The 19,509-nt window shown below is 34.8% G+C and overlaps 1 protein-coding gene across 1 annotated transcript in view; it reads left to right on the top strand.

Moving 5' to 3' along the window:
- The window catches only part of LOC133655580 (paired box protein Pax-2a-like), a 99,253-nt gene that overhangs the window by 53,797 nt on the left and 25,947 nt on the right, over positions 1-19,509 (top strand). Inside the window, 1 exon segment of the mRNA XM_062055857.1 lies at positions 13,897-14,011. Coding sequence (XP_061911841.1) covers positions 13,897-14,011 — 115 coding nt within the window.

Here is a 19,509-nt window from a genome sequence, read left to right as displayed (position 1 = left end):
TTACGATCAAACATCTTCAATGAAGTGAGAATGCGGAAAAATATCGTAATTTTACAGATTTTTTTTCTGAATTGTTAAGAACAACCACGTTTAATAAAGTGACGATGCAAACAGTTCTGCAGAAAAATACCTTTATTAGATTGTTAGTATGGACATAGACTTTTATATAACAAGCTACATATTTAATGAAAGATAATTACTGTAATTTTACATGAATTAGAAAGTAATTTAAGAAAACAGAAAATGCTATGTATAATTAATTTGGTATTTAAAAAAAAGAAAAAAAAGAAATATACATAGTTTGTCATTACTGGCATATTACTTAAAATAACAGGCGGATTGTTTATTTACAGATAATGTCTTCAATTCTACAGTTTTATAAACTATTTTTAAAAAAATTGAAAAATTACAGTAGAAATTTAAAGTAAATTAACCATAAAAATAGGATATTTTTTTTTACAGTGTATATAAGTCTTATAATGAAGACGTAAGTGTCTATATTAGCTATAATAGCCTACTATCAAAATGACTGAGTCGCAGGTTGAAGCAAATCTTCGTTGACAGAAATGTTGAAATTGTATATTTATTCTACACATTTTTTTAACAACATTAGAAACCATTAGTAAATCAGAGGCTACTTAGAACAGGGGTGTCCAAACTTTTTCCACTGAGGGCCGCACACTGAAAAATCATTTCAAAATCATTTTGATATTTTTCATTTTAAAAACTACTACAATATATGTATAAAAAAATATACATTTTGGCCTCCACTCAGGCTTGATCCCGGGGACACCAAAGGGTTTTGGTCAAAAAAATATTAAAAATGTGTCATTATTCAGTATTATTATTATTATTATTATTATTATTATTATTCAAGGCTTAAATCTCTAGATCAGGGGTCACCAACGCGGTGCCCCCGTGCACCAGGTAGCCCGTAAGGACCAGATGAGTAGCCCGCTGGCCTGTTCTAAAAATAGCTCAAATAGCAGCACTTACCAGTGAGCTGCCTCTATTTTTTAAATTGTATTTATTTACTAGCAAGCTGGTCTCGCTTTGCCAAACATTTTTAATTCTAAGAGAGACAAACTCAAATAGAATTTGAAAATCCAAGAAAATATTTTAAAGACTTGGTCTTCACTTGTTTAAATAAATTCATTAATTTTTTTAGTTTGCTTCTTATAACTTTCAGAAAGACAATTTTAGAGAAAAAATACAACCTTAAAAATGATTTTAGGATTTTTAAACACATATACCTTTTTACCTTTGAAATCCCTTCCTCTTCTTTCCTGACAATTTAAATCAATGTTCAATTTTTTTTTATTGTAAAGAATAATAAATACATTTGAATTTAATTCTTCATTTTAGCTTCTGTTTTTTCGACGAAGAATATTTGTGAAATATTTCTTCAAACTTATTATGATTAAAATTCAAAAAAATTATTCTGGCAAATCTAGAAAATTTGTAGAATCAAATTTAAATCTTATTTCAAAGTCTTTTGAGTTTCTTTTAAAATTTTTGTTCTGGAAAATCTAGAATAAATAATGATTTTTCTTTATTAAAAATATAGCTTGGTCCAATTTGTTATATATTCTAACAAAGTGCAGATTGGATTTTAACCTATTAAAACATGTCATCAAAATTCTGAAATTAATCTTAATCAAGAAAAATTACTAATGATGTTCCATAAATTCTTTTTTTAATTTTTTCAAAAAGATTCGAATTAGCTAGTTTTTCACTTCTTTTTTTCGGTTGAATTTTGAATTTTAAAGAGCCGAAATTGAAGATAAACTATGTTTCAAAATTTAATTGTCATTTTATTCGTGTTTTCTCCTCTTTTAAACCGTTCAAATAAGTGTAAATATAATTAATTATTAATAATAACATAGAGTTAAAGGTAAATTGAGCAAATTGGCTATTTCTGGCAATTTATTTAAGTGTGTATCAAACTGGTAGCCCTTCGCATTAATCAGTACCCAAGAAGTAGCTCTTGGTTTCAAAAAGGTTGGTGACCCCTGCTCTAGATCAACATTAGGTCTATCTGTCAATATAACATTTTTAAAAATGTAAGTTGTATGCTCTTTTTGTCAAAGAAAACCAATGTTTTTATAGAAAAAACACAAAATATGCAATATTTTCACCCAGTAACATTTTTAAGTGGAATATTTCAGATTATATAATAATTGTAGCTTTAAAAAAGTAAATAAGTCATAACAAAATTGATTTTAATTCATTATTATTTTTGAGCAATGACACTTAAAAAAAACAATCACACTAAAATTATTGGGGATCCAAAAGGGTCCTACTCATTAAAGTGTTAAAAAATTAATTATATATATATTTTTTTACTGTTTACTTCGAACACAATAATCTCGAGATCAACTTCAGATCTATCCGTCAATTATAAGTTTTATTATTGTTTATGGGGGGTTTTTTTTGTTCGTTTTAAAAAAAAACGTATGGCAAACACAAAATATGCAACATTTTACCCAAAAAGTATCTCAAAGTGGAATATTTAATGTGACGTAATTGGAGCCTTGAATAGGTCAATAATTCATAATGACATTGATTTTCATTCATTATTTTTTTTTAAAGAAAGAAACAGCCTGCATGGCAGCTTTGTGTTATTAGAGTCAACATTGCAACATTTTGCAACACAATTACAAGTAAAAGCATATAATTATACCTGCACAATACGGAAAAAAATAAAAGCATCAATAAGAAAACCAGCAAACAATTTACAGTCACAGAATAATAATTACCATATAAATATAACTACACAATATAGAGACTATATAATAGATAACTCCTGGAAATTACTGGCCAAAGGTATAGATGTGTGTGTCCAACTTAAATCCTCTTCTAATAGATTTATTACAATCTTTGCAAGCTGGGTAACATTTGCTGTGGTCTGGAACAACATGGCACACAATGCAGCCAATATTACATACAGATAATGTGTCATGAGACATGTAAATATAAATAATATACAGAGAGGATAAAAGCAAAATATATTAAATAAGCTCAAATATACCAACAAACGAGGCATAATAATGCAATATGTACATACAGCTAGCCCAAATAGCATGTTAGCATGGATTAGCTTGCAGTCATGCACTGGCCAAATATGCCTGATTAGCACTCCACACAAGTCAATAACGTCAACAAAGCGCACCTTTTGTGCGTTCACGCACAGCATAAAAAGTTTGGTGGACAAAACGAGACAAAGGAGTGGAAGATTTTACATGTAAACAAACTGTTGCGTCACAGTCCACACTATGGTGAGTTCAAGAACCGCCGAAATGAGTAGGACAAAACGATGTTCACCAAATAGTCTCATCAGTGAAGCGTACACACCAACATATTAAACAGTGGGCTTTCTAACAATTGGGAAGGTTTGTGTCATGTTTGTCCTCAAACAAAAAAAAAAGTTTTTCCCCCATCTTTTTCCATTTTCAATCCTTTTTTAAAAATGCTCCAGGGAGCCACTAGGGCGCCGCTAAAGAGCAGCGGGTTGCTGACTCCAGCATTATGCCAATGTTTGATAATTAAAGGATTTCTCTTAGTCAAAAAACTTGCATTTTATATTTCATAGGGATAAAACTTTTTCACTTTCAATACGATACCAACATGGATCCTTAAGTATTGTCCGATTACGATATCAATGTGATACAATAGCGGCACAAATCATACCTATGTACTTGTGTTATTTTGTCAGAAAAGGCTTAATCACGTGAAATAAGTCAAACAGAGAACAATGATGAAAAACCCTTAACTGTCTGAAGTGGACTTATGCCGTCTTTAAGTTGAAGTGATGTGGTAATAGTTTTTTTGTGTTTGTTTTTTAAGTTAGACTTAGACTTAGACAAACTTTATTGATCCATTAGGAAACTTGTTCCACACAGTAGCTCAGTTACAAAGGACTGAAAGGATAAGGATGGAAAGGATAATGCCCACAAGGGCACAAAAAGAGGGTGAAAACAAAAGTTATAAAGTAGACTAAATCATCATGAATTTGACTGATGCGGACACGTTTGTTACTGGATACGTTCTAATTATCTTAGGCCTTGGACACTTTGTATGCGTAAATAATTTGCAACAATAATTATTTGATACTCGTTCGTGTTGACAAACATCAATAATTAAACTGCAATACAGTTCAATTAAGGACACTTATGACATACGTCAGGGGTCACCAACGCGGTGCCCGCGGGCACCAGGTAGCCCGTAAGGACCAGATGAGTAGCCCGCTGGCTTGTTCTAAAAATAGCTCAAATAGCAGCACTTACCAGTGAGCTGCCTCTATTTTTTAAATTGTATTTATTTACTGGCAAGCTGGTCTCGCTTTGCCCGACATTTTTAATTCTAAGAGAGACAAAACTCAAATAGAATTTGAAAATCCAAGAAAATATTTTAAAGACTTGGTCTTCACTTGTTTGAATAAATTCATTAATTTTTTTACTTTGTTTCTTAAAACTTTCAGAAAGACAATTTTAGAGAAAAAATACAACCTTAAAAATGATTTTAGGATTTTTAAACACATATACCTTTTTACCTTTTAAATTCCTTCTTCTTCTTTCCTGACAATTTAAATCAATGTTCAAGTAAATTTATTTTTTTTATTGTAAAGAATAATAAATAAATGTTAATTTAATTCTTCATTTTAGCTTCTGTTTTTTTGACGAAGAATATTTGTGAAATATTTCTTCAAACTTATGATTAAAATTCAATACAATTATTCTGGCAAATCTAGAAAATCTGTTGAATCAAATTTTAATCTTATTTCAAAGTCTTTTGAATTTCTTTTAAAATTGTTGTCATGGAAAATCTAGAAGAAATAATGATTTGTCTTTGTTAGAAATATAGCTTGGTCCAATTTGTTATATATTCTAACAAAGTGCAGATTGGATTTTAACCTATTTAAAACATGTCATCAAAATTCTAAAATTAATCTAAATCAGGAAAAATTACTAATGATGTTCCATAAATCCTTTTTTTAATTTTTTCAAAAAGATTCGAATTAGCTAGTTTTTCTCTTCTTTTTTTCGGTAGAATTTTGAATTTTAAAGAGTCGAAATTGAAGATAAACTATGTTTCAAAATTTAATTGTCATTTGTTTCGTGTTTTCTTTTCTTTTAAACCGTTCAATTAAGTGTAAATATCATTAATTATTAATAATAACATAGAGTTAAAGGTAAATTGAGCAAATTGGCTATTTCTGGCAATTTATTTAAGTGTGTATCAAACTGGTAGCCCTTCGCATTAATCACTACCCAAGAAGTAGCTCTTGGTTTCAAAAAGGTTGGTGACCCCTGACATACGTCTAGCTTGTGTGCTATTGTGTGCTTAGCTGTTGTGTATCTGCTAGCTCTTACCTAGACATACCTTTTGTAAATGACTTGACAAAATTAGAAGTGTTCTTCGGAGGACATTTAGATGTTAACCTGCTTGTATCAGAGCGCTTATATCAGCCGATACAATCCATTACTTGTTTTTTTGTTATTGATATCGAACCGATAGCTGACGTTAATATCGGATCACTACGTTCCTAATATTATTGGGATACTTTTTTTTTTAGTCATACTTTTTTTTTTTTAAAAGATTAGAATTGACGCCTTTAGAAGACATTGTGTTAAAAATTGAAAGAATGGTTTGAAATTGTTATTACTTATTTTTATTTAGTTAACGTTTCGTTGTTGTTGACGTTTGTGTTGCAACGTTAGCTCCCTAACATCAAGGTATTTGAAGTTTAAATAACAGGATCTGCGCATTATTTCTGAAAAAAATCAATGAACTCAAACGGATTATTTCGCTGAAATTAATTTCCCATTCGGTGCAAATTAATTGTGGCCGTAATTAGTGGAGCACTGGAAGTGAGTTACTTGAAAAAGGGGTGTCATAACTTTTCTCCACCGAGGGCCGCGTAATGAAAAGTAGAAGGATGCTGAAGTATGTATGTGGGGAAAAAAAGCAGAAAAAATATGTTTAAAGACCGAACTTAGTGTAACAGAGTGTACTGTTTAGGTTATTTCGGGGGTGTCCAAAGTGCGGCCCGCAACATATTGTCGGAAAAAAACAACGGTAAAAATGTATGAAAAAAGAGCGAAAAGACAAAACGATACATATTTTGGTATGAATGACTAATAATTAGGGATGTCCGATATTATCGGCCGATAAATGCGTTAAAATGTAATATCGGAAATTATCGGTATCGTTTTTTTTATTATCTGTATCGTTGTTTTTTTTAATTAAATCAACATAAAAAACACAAGATACACTTACAATTAGTGCACCAACCCAAAAAACCTCCCTACCCCCATTTCTTTCTGTTATCAATATTCTGGTTCCTACATTATATATCAATATATATCAATACAGTCTGCAAGGGATACAGTCCGTAAGCACACATGATTGTGCGTGCTGCTGGTCCACTAATAGTACTAACCTTTAACAGTTAATTTTACTCATTTTCATTAATTACTAGTTTCTATGTAACTGTTTTTATATTGTTTTACTTTCTTTTTATTCAAGAAAATGTTTTTAATTTAGTTATCTTATTTTATTTTATTTTTTTTAAAAGTACCTTATCTTCACCCTACCTGGTTGTCCAAATTAGGCATAATAATGTGTTAATTCCACGACTGCATATATCGGTTGATATCGGTATCGGTTGATATCGGTAATTAAAGAGTTGGACAATATCGGAATATCGGATATCGGCAAAAAGCCATTATCGGACATCCCTACTAATAATAATACAATTGGTCACTTTTAACACAAAGCTGCCACTAAGTTTTGATACATAATGTCTGTTTTTAGCATTTACAGAAAAAATTTAAATATTCCTGCATACTTATTTTCAAATTTTGTTACAAATGTGTAGATTTTTTCTTATTACACTACGTCTTTTTGCTCTTTTTTCTTACATTTTTACCAATTTTTATTTATTTTTTATTTTTTCTCACTGTGGGCCAACCAAACTCCAGCTGCATGACACACATGGTTTAAGGCAGAGATTCTCACACTGCCTTTTAGTGGTATCCCTTGATTAAAGTACAGTGTTTTATTTTCCTATATTCAAACATGGTGTTACTGTTCGAACTGTGTGTAATGTTACAGTGGCCAAAAATATCAAATATACTAGTTAAATAAAACCTCTGCCTTGTTTTTCAATGAATATTTAAGCCTACCACACTACTGTGTTGTAATGTTGGTCATTATGGTGGTAATTGGAACTACGTTTTTTCTGTGTGAAAAGGTTTTAGAACCACTGGTTTAAGGTATGACATTTTAAAAAAAGGAATAAAATAGTGAGGCTTTAAAGCAGGCCTGGGCAATTATTTTGACTCGAGGGGCCAAATTTAGAGAAAAAAATATGTCTGGGGGCCGGTATATCTATTTTTAGGAACACTAATACAAAACATCACAATAATGTCTGATTGAATGCTAAAAAAGTTATGACAGAACACTTAAAAAAAAACCAGAATGGTAGTTTCCCTTTTTTTTCCTGAATGAGACACCCAGAATGTACATGAAAATAAAGAATGCGGGATTTACAATATTAGCTATGAACGATAAAACACTGAATATTGACAACATATCATGCGGAAGCGCAGATTCCAACAATTGAAATACTTTGTATAGTTCGATACTTACGGTAATTTGAAAACATCACTGCACATCATAATGGCGGCTACACTTTCCATCTTAAAGATCTAAAAAAATATATCAGATTTTTAGGAACACTAATACCAAAACCTCACGATAATGTCTGATTGAATGCTAAAAACGTCATGACAGACCGCCTTAAAAAACGGAATGGAATTTTAATTTTCTTTACTGAATGAGACACCAAGAATGTACATGAAAATAAAGAATGTGGGATTTACAATATTAACTATGACGGATAAAACACTGAATATTGACAACATATGAACGTCACACCCCCTCTCCATCCACATATTTTACAATCAAGCGAAACGCAACAAAAATGCAACAAACACAGCAAAATATTAATGCGAAGGGTAAAAAACCCCAACAACCTACAATCTGATACATTTGATATATCACTAAGCTTTAGAACTTTGTTCTAAAAATCTCCTTCCGCATCTGTCCCTGACACCCGCATTTCAGGCTGACACTCTGTGGAAACGCTCCCCACCCACACTGCTTGGTGCCTCGTCGGAGCTCCTGTGACTTAGATTACCATAGTAACTAATTAGATGACCATAGTAACTAATTACATTACTAGTATATGATGCAAAAGTGCAGATTCCAACCATTGAAATACTTTGTATAGTTCAAGACTTACGGTAATTTGAAAGCATCACTGCACACCATAATGGCGGCTACAGTGTCCATCTTAAAGATCTAAAAAAATATATCAGATTTTTAGGAACACTAATACCAAAACCTCACAATAATGTCTGATTGAATGCTGAAAACGTTATGACAGACCGCCTTAAAAAACGGAATGGAATTTAAACATTTTTTTTACTGAATGAGACACCCAGAATGTACATGAAAATAAAGAATGTGGGATTTACAATATTAACTATGACGGATAAAACACTGAATATTGACAACATATGAACGTCACACCCCCTCTCCATCCACATATTTTACAATCAAGCGAAACGCAACAAAAATGCAACAAATACAGCGAAATATGAACGCGAAGGGTAAAAATTAGGGATGTCCGATAATGGCTTTTTGCCGATATCCCGATATTGTCCAACTCTTTAATTACCGATACCGATATCAACCGATACCGATATCAACCGATATATACAGTCGTGGAATTAACACATTATTATGCCTAATTTGGACAACCAGGTATGGTGAAGATAAGGTACTTTTTTTTTAAATTAGTAAAATAAGATAAATAAATTAAAAACATTTTCTTGAACAAAAAAGAAAGTAAAACAATATAAAAACAGTTACATAGAAACTAGTAATTAATGAAAATTTGTAAAATTAACTGTTAAAGGTTAGTATTATTAGTGGACCAGCAGCACGCACAATCATGTGTGCTTACGGACTGTATCCCTTGCAGACTGTATTGATATGTATTGATATATAATGTAGGAACCAGAATATTAATAACAGAAAGAAACAACCCTTTTGTGTGAATGAGTGTAAATGGGGGAGGGAGGTTTTTTGAGTTGGTGCACTAATTGTAAGTGTATCTTGTGTTTTTTTATGTGGATTTAATTTAAAAAAAAAAAACAAAAAAAAAAACGATACTGATAATAAAAAAAACGATACCGATAATTTCCGATATTACATTTTAACGCATTTATCTCTAGTAAAAATCGATCTTAAATATCGAAAAAAAATTGGGGGGAATGTCCGGCGGGTCAGATTGAAAAGCTTAACACATGTGGCCCCCGGGCCTTAATTGCCCAGGTCTGAGATAGAGACTACAGGCAACACTTCCCTGTTTGGACACCATCTACTTATGCTGCTTATAAGTGATCAAATATTAGTGATAGTCAAATGAACCATAAAACACTGAATATTGACAACATATGACCGCCACATCCCTTCTCCATCCACATATTTAGCGAAACAAAAATGCAACAAACAAAGCAAAGTATGAACGCGAAGGGTGAAAAATAAACCAAACTACAATCTGATACATCTGATGAATCACTAAGCTTTAGAACTTTGTTGTAAAAATCTCCTTCTCTGCCACTGAAACCCACAGTTCAGGCTGACACTCTGTGGAAACGCTCCCCACCCACACCGCTTGGTGCCTCGTCCGAGCTGCTGGGACTTAGATGACCATAGGAACTAATTAGATGACCATAGGAACTAATTAGATGACCATAGTAACTAATTAGATGACCATTGTAACTAATTAGATTACCAGATAAACTAATTATATGACCATAGTAACTAATTATATTACCATAGTAACTAATTATATGACCATAGTAACTAATTAGATGACCATAGTAACTAATTAGATGACCATAGTAACTAGTATATAATGCAAAAGCGCAGATTCCAACCATTGAAATACTTTGTATAGTTCAAGACTTCCGGTAATTTGAAAACATCACTGCACATCATAATGGCAGCTACACTTTCCATCTTAAACATCTAAAAAAAAATTTGGGGGAATGTCCGGCGGGCCAGATTGAAAAGCTTAAAGGGCCTTAATTTGCCCAGGTCTGCATTACAAGTAGATAATGGCGCTTGTAAAACAGTGTTGAACTTTTTGCACTTATTGTGTATTTTGGGAAAAAATGCGTACATAAATCGTCTAAAAAGACCCCGACAAAAGTTTATTTTAAACCAGCGCGAGCGTGACTCAGACACTAAAAAGGTACACTATATAGCCAAAAGTATTTGGCCACCTGCCTTTACTCACATATGAACTTGAAGTGCCATCCCATGGAGTTGTCCAAAATGTTTTGGCATCCTGGAGCATTCAAAGTTCCTTTCACTGGAACTAAGGGGCCAAGCCCAACTCCTGAAAAACCAACCCCACACCATAATTCCTCCTCCACCAAATTTCACACTCGGCACAATGCAGTCCGAAATGTACCGTTCTCCTGGCAACCTCCAAGCCCAGACTGGACCATCAGATTGCCAGATGGAAGAGCGTGATTCATCACTCCAGAGAAGGCGTCTCCACTGCTCTAGAGTCCAGTGGTGACGTGCTTTACACCACTGCGTCCCACGCTTTGAATTGGACTTGGTGATAGGCTTAGATGCAGCTGCTCGGCCATGGAAACCCATTCCATGAAGCTCTCTGCGTACTGTACGTGGGCTAATTGGAAGGTCACAAGAAGTTTGGAGCTCTGTAGCAACTGACTGTGCAGAAAGTCTTTGCACTATGCTGACCCCTCTCTGGCCTACCACTTGGTGGCTGAGTTGCTGTTGTTCCCAAACTTCTCACTTTTCTTATGATAAAGTTGACTTCGGAATATTTAGGAGGGAGGAAATTTCACGACTGGATTTGTTGCACAGAATGCATCCTATGACATATCCACGCTGGAAATCACTGAGAGCTGCCCATTCTTTCACAAATGTTTGTGGAAATAGTCTCCATGCCTAAAGTGCTTGATTTTATACAATTATATACCTGATTCTCATCATTTGGATGGGTGGCCAAATACTTCACCACCGCTTGATTCCCCTGATGGACGGCTGGCAGCGCTTCATAGCAGCAGTCGACCTCCAGGGCCCCAACTCCCCCCACATCTGTTCCGAGTTGTCGCGATTAAATGTAACATGCTTATGTGTGCATGGCATGGAGGTTTTTTTCCCACTCCAGACTAGGCCCCCTTAGGAGCCCAGTCTGGATTGTATTTTTTTACTCATCTTCTTCCCCAGCGTTTGACCTATTTCCCCACCTTATACGGGGCACCTCGTGGCAACCCATCAGCGTTCCTGTTCTGTAACCCTGTACACTGTTTTTTTGTCTAATCTTGAACGGGTTTGTGCTGAAAACATAGTTTCGTTGTACTTGTTGCAATGACAATAAAGACCTATCCTATCCTATCCTATCCGATCCTATCCAACACTGCAAAAACTGAAATCTAAGTAAGATTAAATATCTCAAATAAGGGTGATATTTGCTTATTTTCTGTCTGATAAAATAATTATTCTCACTAAGCAGATTTTATGTTAGAGTGTTTTACTTGTTTTAAGGGTATTGGTCCTAAATGATCTCAGTAAGATATTACAGCTTGTTGCTGAGATTTGATGACCTATATTGAGTAAAACATGCTTGAAACTAGAATATCAACTGTTGCAAAGCCGTGTCATCAACACTTACAAGTATAAGACTACTTTTTTTAATTAATAATTTCTTATTTCAAGCATGAAATAAAAAATCATGACTTTGACACAATTGTGTCTCATAATTAAAACAGATGACAGCCAAATGGACTTTGCTGTTTTATTTTCAATGAAACAATAGAAAATAAGTACTCATATAGTAGTACAGTTGGCACAGTACAGTAAACTGACAGTTCATATTTAAACATTTGACATTTCTAACAATTTTGAACAGAAATAGTCCATGCACATTAAGATGAATTCTTCAAAATTACAATAAAAAATGTTTTGGCCGGGGGCCGGGCTGTATATATGCGCACTAATTGACTGAACGAGCACGCACTTGGCGCGATGATGTCATGTTATCCATGGAAAAATGCATTTTTAGACCATATGATTTGCCTGAGCGGCTAGGAGACCCCGAGAGTAACAAGCGCTTGCCTTGTTGCCTTTCCATTAAGAACAATAAATTAGTTTTTAGTATAAGTTTGCTGGTTTCAAGAAATGTATTGCTGAGCGCATATCATTATGTCAAGATAATGCCACTAGCATTTACTTCATTTAAGAATATTTTTCAACATATTGAGCGAAAAGGTCTTTTTTTTTTTTCTACCAATAAAAGTGTTATTAGTGAGAATATACTTATTTTAAGGTATTTTTGGGTTCAATGAAGTTAGCTAATTTTACTTGCTTTGGAAAGTCTTGACAAGCCAAATGTTCTTGTTCTATTGGCAGATCATTTTGCTTACCGTATTTCCTTGAATAGCCGCAGGGGCGCTAATTAATTTAAAACCTCCTGTCACTCCGGCGTTTACCGGAAGCCGGCGGGATGGCCGTGCATGCGGTAATTATTTCAAAACCTCTTCTCACTCCGGCGTTTACCAAAAGGAATGCGGTAAATTTAGGCGTGCGCTTTGAGTGTGATGTAAGCATACCATCATGAAAAGCACATTTAATAAAAAAAACGTTATTATGGTGTTACCTGTACTTATAAATGGAGTCCATTTGCAGCTCCTTCTGACCAAAAGCATCGATAACTTGTTTATAGAAGTCTTCCTTATTTTCTTTCTTCAGTTTTAAAAGTCTCTCTGTCTCGATGGAGATATTCCTTTAATTATTACCTCCTGCTTCCATTGAAAGTCCAGTTTAGAAAACTGTTTTATTTTAGATACCGGTATGTAATCCTCCATGTTAAAAAAAAAAAAATCTCTTGCTGCGTGTAGTCACTTCTTCTGCAGTACCGGAAGTCGCAAGAAGGATCACTAGCGCGGTAGCGCCCTCTACCACCAGGAGGCGGGAGTCATTTAATGACTTATACAGTATTTGACACACGCAGCTACGGTATATTAATAAAACAGAGCTGCTTACTGTTCTTTTTAGCATACTGTACCGGTATTCAATAGCTTGGACCTTAAATCCTACTGAATAGCTCGTTATCTTTTTTCCTTTGTGCGATTGCAAACTACTGAAAGCAGCTTCCTCCATTTTGAAAATGAGGACAGATGCGTCACTCGTGACGTAACGAATTTGACCCGGCGGAAGTTCTAGCCATATGCTAAATATTTTGCGAAACGAGTTTGACCCGGCGAAAATTATAGACATGCGATAATAAAATTAATATTTTGCGAAACGAATTTGATCCGGCGTTAATAATGAACCAGCGATAAGGCCAAGCATGCGTTCATTATTTTGAGAAACGAGTTTGACCCGGCAGTAATTCTAGACGTGCAAATACTATATTCCCTGCGCCAATTTAAGGAAATACGGTAGTTCAAATAAAATACCCCTAATTTTTATTATTATTTTTTCTTGTTTTTGAACGCTGACTTTTTGCAGTGTATATAGTGTAGCTGAACGTGTAAGTCGGTTGTAGGGCCACATGGCGCGCGGGCAACAAAGCGCGTCGGTCACAAAGGGCCCAGCTGACGCCTCGGCGTCCCATTCAGGGACGAATAAGCCCACTTCCTCCCAGACAATAGGCAAATCCATTCACGATACGCTTGGAGCGCCACACGCACACACGACGCCCTCACACCAAACGCATAGCGCCGCACGTGAAGGCAGGAGGCGTATTGTTGTGTAACCACTCCACTGTCCGCTTCCCAGGCTAATGAGTACTCGCTGCCCGGCCTCAATTCCAGCCTGGACGAAGTCAAGCCCAGTTTGTCGTCCAACGCCAACCCGGACCTGGGCCCCAGCGTGTCGCAAAGCTACCCAGTAGGTAAGATCGAGACCCTCGCCGCATGCCAACTGTACATGCTTGAACATTAAAAGAGAGTCAACCAACAAGTCGAGTATTTCATGTCCTTTCTTGGTCCGGGGGAGACATCTATCTGACGAGCGGCGTAGCATCTGTCGTCCGGGCGCGCTTTTGCTGAGCAAGCGGTTGTGGAATCGGGGTAAGGGGGGGGGGCGGGGGACTGTTCAGTCATGGTCGGGCAAGGTCCTTTGGGTGTCACTGGATCAGATTCATCAGGGCGGCAGCAACCGCTGGTCGGGTGCCGCTGTGATTTGTTCACTTTGTCACCTGGAAAGGTGGCGAGTGCGGAGAAAAGGGGGGGGGGGGTTTGGTGAACACGAGTAATGTGCCTCGGTAAATACGCTCTGGCACCTCCGCCGCCTCACTCTAACACCGTGATCATTTACTTCACCCTCCCGTGTCACCCTACAAACAACCCTCCCCCCCTCACCCCTCACCAACCCCTTGTCACACTTAATGATTGCCCAGCTAATTGAAATATTGCTTTCTTGTCGCTTGTCGCTATTACGGAGAAGACTTAAGTTTGGAATTACCCCCCCCCCCTCCCCCGCCACGGGAAATAAGCTGTTTGTCCGATTGCTTGCACGCAAATACAAAAAAATATTCGACATGCAAAACTCGGTCCAAACAGCAAAAAGTGAAGGCCAGTTTGTCACATTCTGCACGTTAAAGATACTAAAAGCAATACAATGTAGGTTCAATCAATATAAAATTACAAATCGAATACAAGGCTGGACAAACTTTTTTTTTTTTAAGTAAAAACTTAAAACATGCAGGCGCCATTTTGATATTGTCCATTATCAAGACCAATAACATTTAAAGATTTTTTTTTTTTTTTACCTTTAGGGCTTTGTTACCGGGGACCCAAAAGGGTCTCTAAATCATAATTTCCCCCCAGGGATTAATAAAGTACTGTATTTCTGACTATAAATCTGATTTCTAAAAATCTTTTAAAAATAAATCATATATTATTATTATTTTTATCATTTTAATTAACGCTCACAGGACATCTCAAGATCAAATTCCAGTCTATATGTCGATATAAAGTAAAAAAAACAACAACAACAAAAATATATATACATATATATATATATACATACATATATATATATATACATACATACATACATGCATACATACATACATACCTATATACATACATATATACATACATACATACATATATACATATAGTATATACATATATACATACATATATACGTACATATATACGTATATATACATACCTATATACATACATACATATATACATACATATATACATACATACATATATACATACATACATACATATATACATACAGTATATACATACATATATACATACATATATACATACAGTATATACATACATACATATATACATACATACATACATACACTACCGTTCAAAAGTTTGGGGTCACATTAAAATGTCCTTATTTTTCAATGAAGATAACTTTAAACTAGTCTTAACTTTAAAGAAATACACTCTATACATTGCTAATGTGGTAAATGACTATTCTAGCTGCAAATGTCTGGTTTTTGGTGCAATATCTACATAGGTGTATAGAGGCCCATTTCCAGCAACTATCACTCCAGTGTTCTAATGGTACAATGTGTTTGCTCATTGGCTCATTGGCTCAGAAGGATAATTGATGATTAGAAAACCCTTGTGCAATCATGTTTACACATCTGAAAACAGTTTAACTCGTTACAGAAGCTACAAAACTGACCTTCCTTTGAGCAGATTGAGTTTCTGGAGCATCACATTCGTGGGGTCAATTAAACGTTTAAAATGGCCAGAAAAAGAGAACTTTCATCTGAAACTCAACAGTCTATTCTTGTCCTTAGAAATGAAGGCTATTCCACAAAATTGTTTGGGTGACCCCAAACTTTTGAACGGTAGTGTACATACATACATACATACATATATATATACATACATACATACCTATATACATACATACATACATATATACATACATACATACATATATACATACAGTATATACATATATACATACAGTATATACATACATATATACATACATACATACATATATACATACAGTATATACATATATACATACAGTATATACATACATACATACATACCTATATACCATACATACATATATACATACAGTATATACATACATACATACATATATACATACAGTATATACATACATATATACATACATATATACGTACATACATACATACATATATATACATACATATATACATACAAACATATATACCAGGTTTTTTCCTGACCTAACGTATATTCCGCTCTACCCAGGTATTGACCACTGTATAACGGATAAACTACAGTAACCTCAACTATACATATATACCTATATATATATACATACACTGTATATTTGTTAATGCCATGTTTTTTATGGCAAAAACTGAAAATATGCAATATTCTCGCCCCAAAAATGTGAAGCATTTGGAGCCTTAAATAAGTCAATAATTCCTAACAACATTGATTTTAAGTCATTAAAAGTTTTTGAGCAATGACAGTTTGACAAAAAATAAATACTTAAATATTTCGGGATACAAAGATGCCCCGCTCATAATAGTTACAAATAATGAATACATTTTTTATTTTCTACTCTCAACACTTAAGTCTCTAGATCAACTTCAGATCTATCCATCGATTATAAGGTTTTTTTAAATGATTTTGTATGTTTTTGCTTGTTTTATGCCCATTTCGTCAAAGAAAACATAGTTTTTTATATTACAATCACACACAAAAATATGCAATATTTTCCTCAAAAAATATTTCAAAGTGGAATATTTGATGCCAAGTAAGTGGAGACTTGTGCAGGTCAACAATTAGTAATAACATTATATTTATAACAGTATTTTTTTATAATGTGCCGCAGGCCGTAAAAAAAATTAACTGCGAGCACCTCTGATCTATTTAAACCTCCTTGAGATATTTCATTTCCTATTATTATTCTTTCCTATCATTATCATTAACATTTCCAAAACCAAAACCCTTTTGCACACTTGAAAAGGTACAATATCTTGCATGAAATCTGTACACACCTTCATCATGACAGGACGCACAGAAGACACACGGGTTGTCGGCTATTTTGGTTTTCAGGTCCCATTTTTGGGAGGATACGGGCCAGTGGCATGTTTCTTTCTTAGTTTTTTTGGTGTAATGTTATATCCCGGGATGTGTTTATTTTGCCTTTAGAATATGTCGCAGGCCAATAGAAAATGAACTGCGGGGCCCAAAAAGCCCCTGGGCCGCACTTTGGCGTTAAATGCTGTTGAGTTTGTTGCTTTAAAACGAGACTAGCAAAACAAAAGTATGGTCTGGAGTGTCATGTGTCGATGTAACAATAAGAGAAGGTCTTAACGAGCTGTTTTATTCACGACCTTACAGCTACTCCAAGTGCTAACTGCTAGCCTCAGACACGTACACGGAATGTCGTAACATGAAGACGCAACCTGTACATAATCACGACATAAAAAGCACAGAACAGCTACAAAAGAGAGGTAAAACAAAAGTAGCTACAAAAGAGAGGTAAAACAAAAGTAGTGAACAGCGATTGTGCTCATTTCCGCTTGTCATGTTGCAAAAATAAAACTGGTTTGGAATATTTCAGTGTGTTTGTAAGTAGTTTTTGAGCCCACTCAAACTATACCGTAATCATTTTGGTCACAATAATCGTGATAAGGATTTTTCCTATCGTTGCATCCCGAAAGCCAAAAGTATTTTTTGCTGTTGTTTTGTTATTGTGCACAATATGTTATATCGTGTTAAAAAAAAAAAAAAAAGGAGTATTCAACACCACAAATTGAATACATCATCTGATTTACAACAATTCGAGCAAATTCTAAATTTAATAAGATATGCTTTATTAAAAAAATGTATTATTGTGTTTGCTTTAGCTACTTGCTATAAAACATTTTAATTTTTATAAGGTAATGTCAAAGTATCGGATCGGGACACGAAATCGGAATCGGATCTGAAGCAAGGAAATCAGATTGGGATAAAAGACCAAAAATGTTGATCTGGACATTTCTATTTCTCATTATGTTAAAATAACAAAATAACAATTTATTTCCTGTGAATTTGATCTAGTACAAAACAAATTAGTTGAAATCCATCCATCCATCCATTTTCTACCGCTTGTCCCTTTCAGGGTTGCGGGGGGTGCTGGAGCTAATCGTTTTACATAATTACAAAAGTGTGTAAATATGTTGTAATGGGGGGACTAAAACAAAATTCTACTTTGGGCCCCAATTTAACCAGAAGCGGCCCTGCTTGCTTTTAGGGGTCCTTAGCAGCATATTTCAGGCAAGTCTGCAGCATACTTGATCAAATCCAAATCCAATTTAGGGCCACAACCATCCCTAACAGTTCCTAAAACCTTAGTAGCTAAAACAAAAATATATAAAAATATCATGCTGAATTAAATAGCTATTCCTCGTCCTCCAGTGATAATGCTACTTACTGGTACCATGGAGGTGAGGATTTCTGACTTGGAAGCATCTTCGCACTGTGGAGGGACATCAGCTGCTAGCTCGCCAGCTGCATATTAGAACAATTCTTCCCCTAAAATACAAAATAAATAACGCAGGTTCTCGGGAGGTTTCTGCCAGCTGACCACAAGATTGATTGACCACTCCTCTTGACAAAATTGGTACAGTTCAGCTAAATGTGTTGGTTTTCTGACATGGACTTGTTTCTTCAGCATTGTCCACACGTTTAAGTCAGGACTTTGGGAAGGCCATTCTAAAACCTTCATTCTAGCCTGATTTAGCCAATCCTTTACCACTTTTGACACCCAACTGCGCCCAAGACCCAACCTTTCGGGCTGGTGATTTTAGGTTGTCCTGAATAATTTGGAGGTAATCCTCCTTTTTCATTGTCCCATTTACTCTCTGTAAAACACCAGTTCCTTTGGCAGCAAAACAGGCCCAGAGCATAATACAACCACCACCATGCTTGACGGTAGGTTTGGTGTTTCTTGGGATTAAAGACCTCGCCTTTTCTCCTCCAAACATATTGATGGGTATTGTGGCCAAACAGCTCAATTTTTGTTTACAAGTGTATGTAAACTTTTGACCACGGCTGTATATATATATATACATATATATATATTTATATAAAATACTTGACAAAAATAGACCTTGTTTACTTCCATGACGACCTCTTTAAAGCTTTGTAATCAATCAGAAATATCAAGCAGCTATGGTGTGTGGAGAGAGCGTTTTGCATTTTTCCCATCATGCCTTGCAATTAATTTGAAGGGCTGTAATGTTTTTATGGTGATGGGACGTTTTTGGTTTTTTTGATATCTACAAATTTTAGTGAACAAGTTGTGTGATGTGTGTACTTTTTGTGCTGGTCGACTATTTTTTTTCTGCACCATGACTATGAAAGGTTGTTTAGATTGGGTTGTATAGGTACATGATGTGCTTGT

This window comes from Entelurus aequoreus, linkage group LG08 (assembly GCF_033978785.1).
Source record: "Entelurus aequoreus isolate RoL-2023_Sb linkage group LG08, RoL_Eaeq_v1.1, whole genome shotgun sequence".
Classification (NCBI taxonomy): Eukaryota; Metazoa; Chordata; class Actinopteri; order Syngnathiformes; family Syngnathidae; genus Entelurus; species Entelurus aequoreus.
The sequence above is the reverse complement of the archived record's forward strand: the minus strand, read 5'-3'. Positions and strand labels throughout refer to the sequence as shown.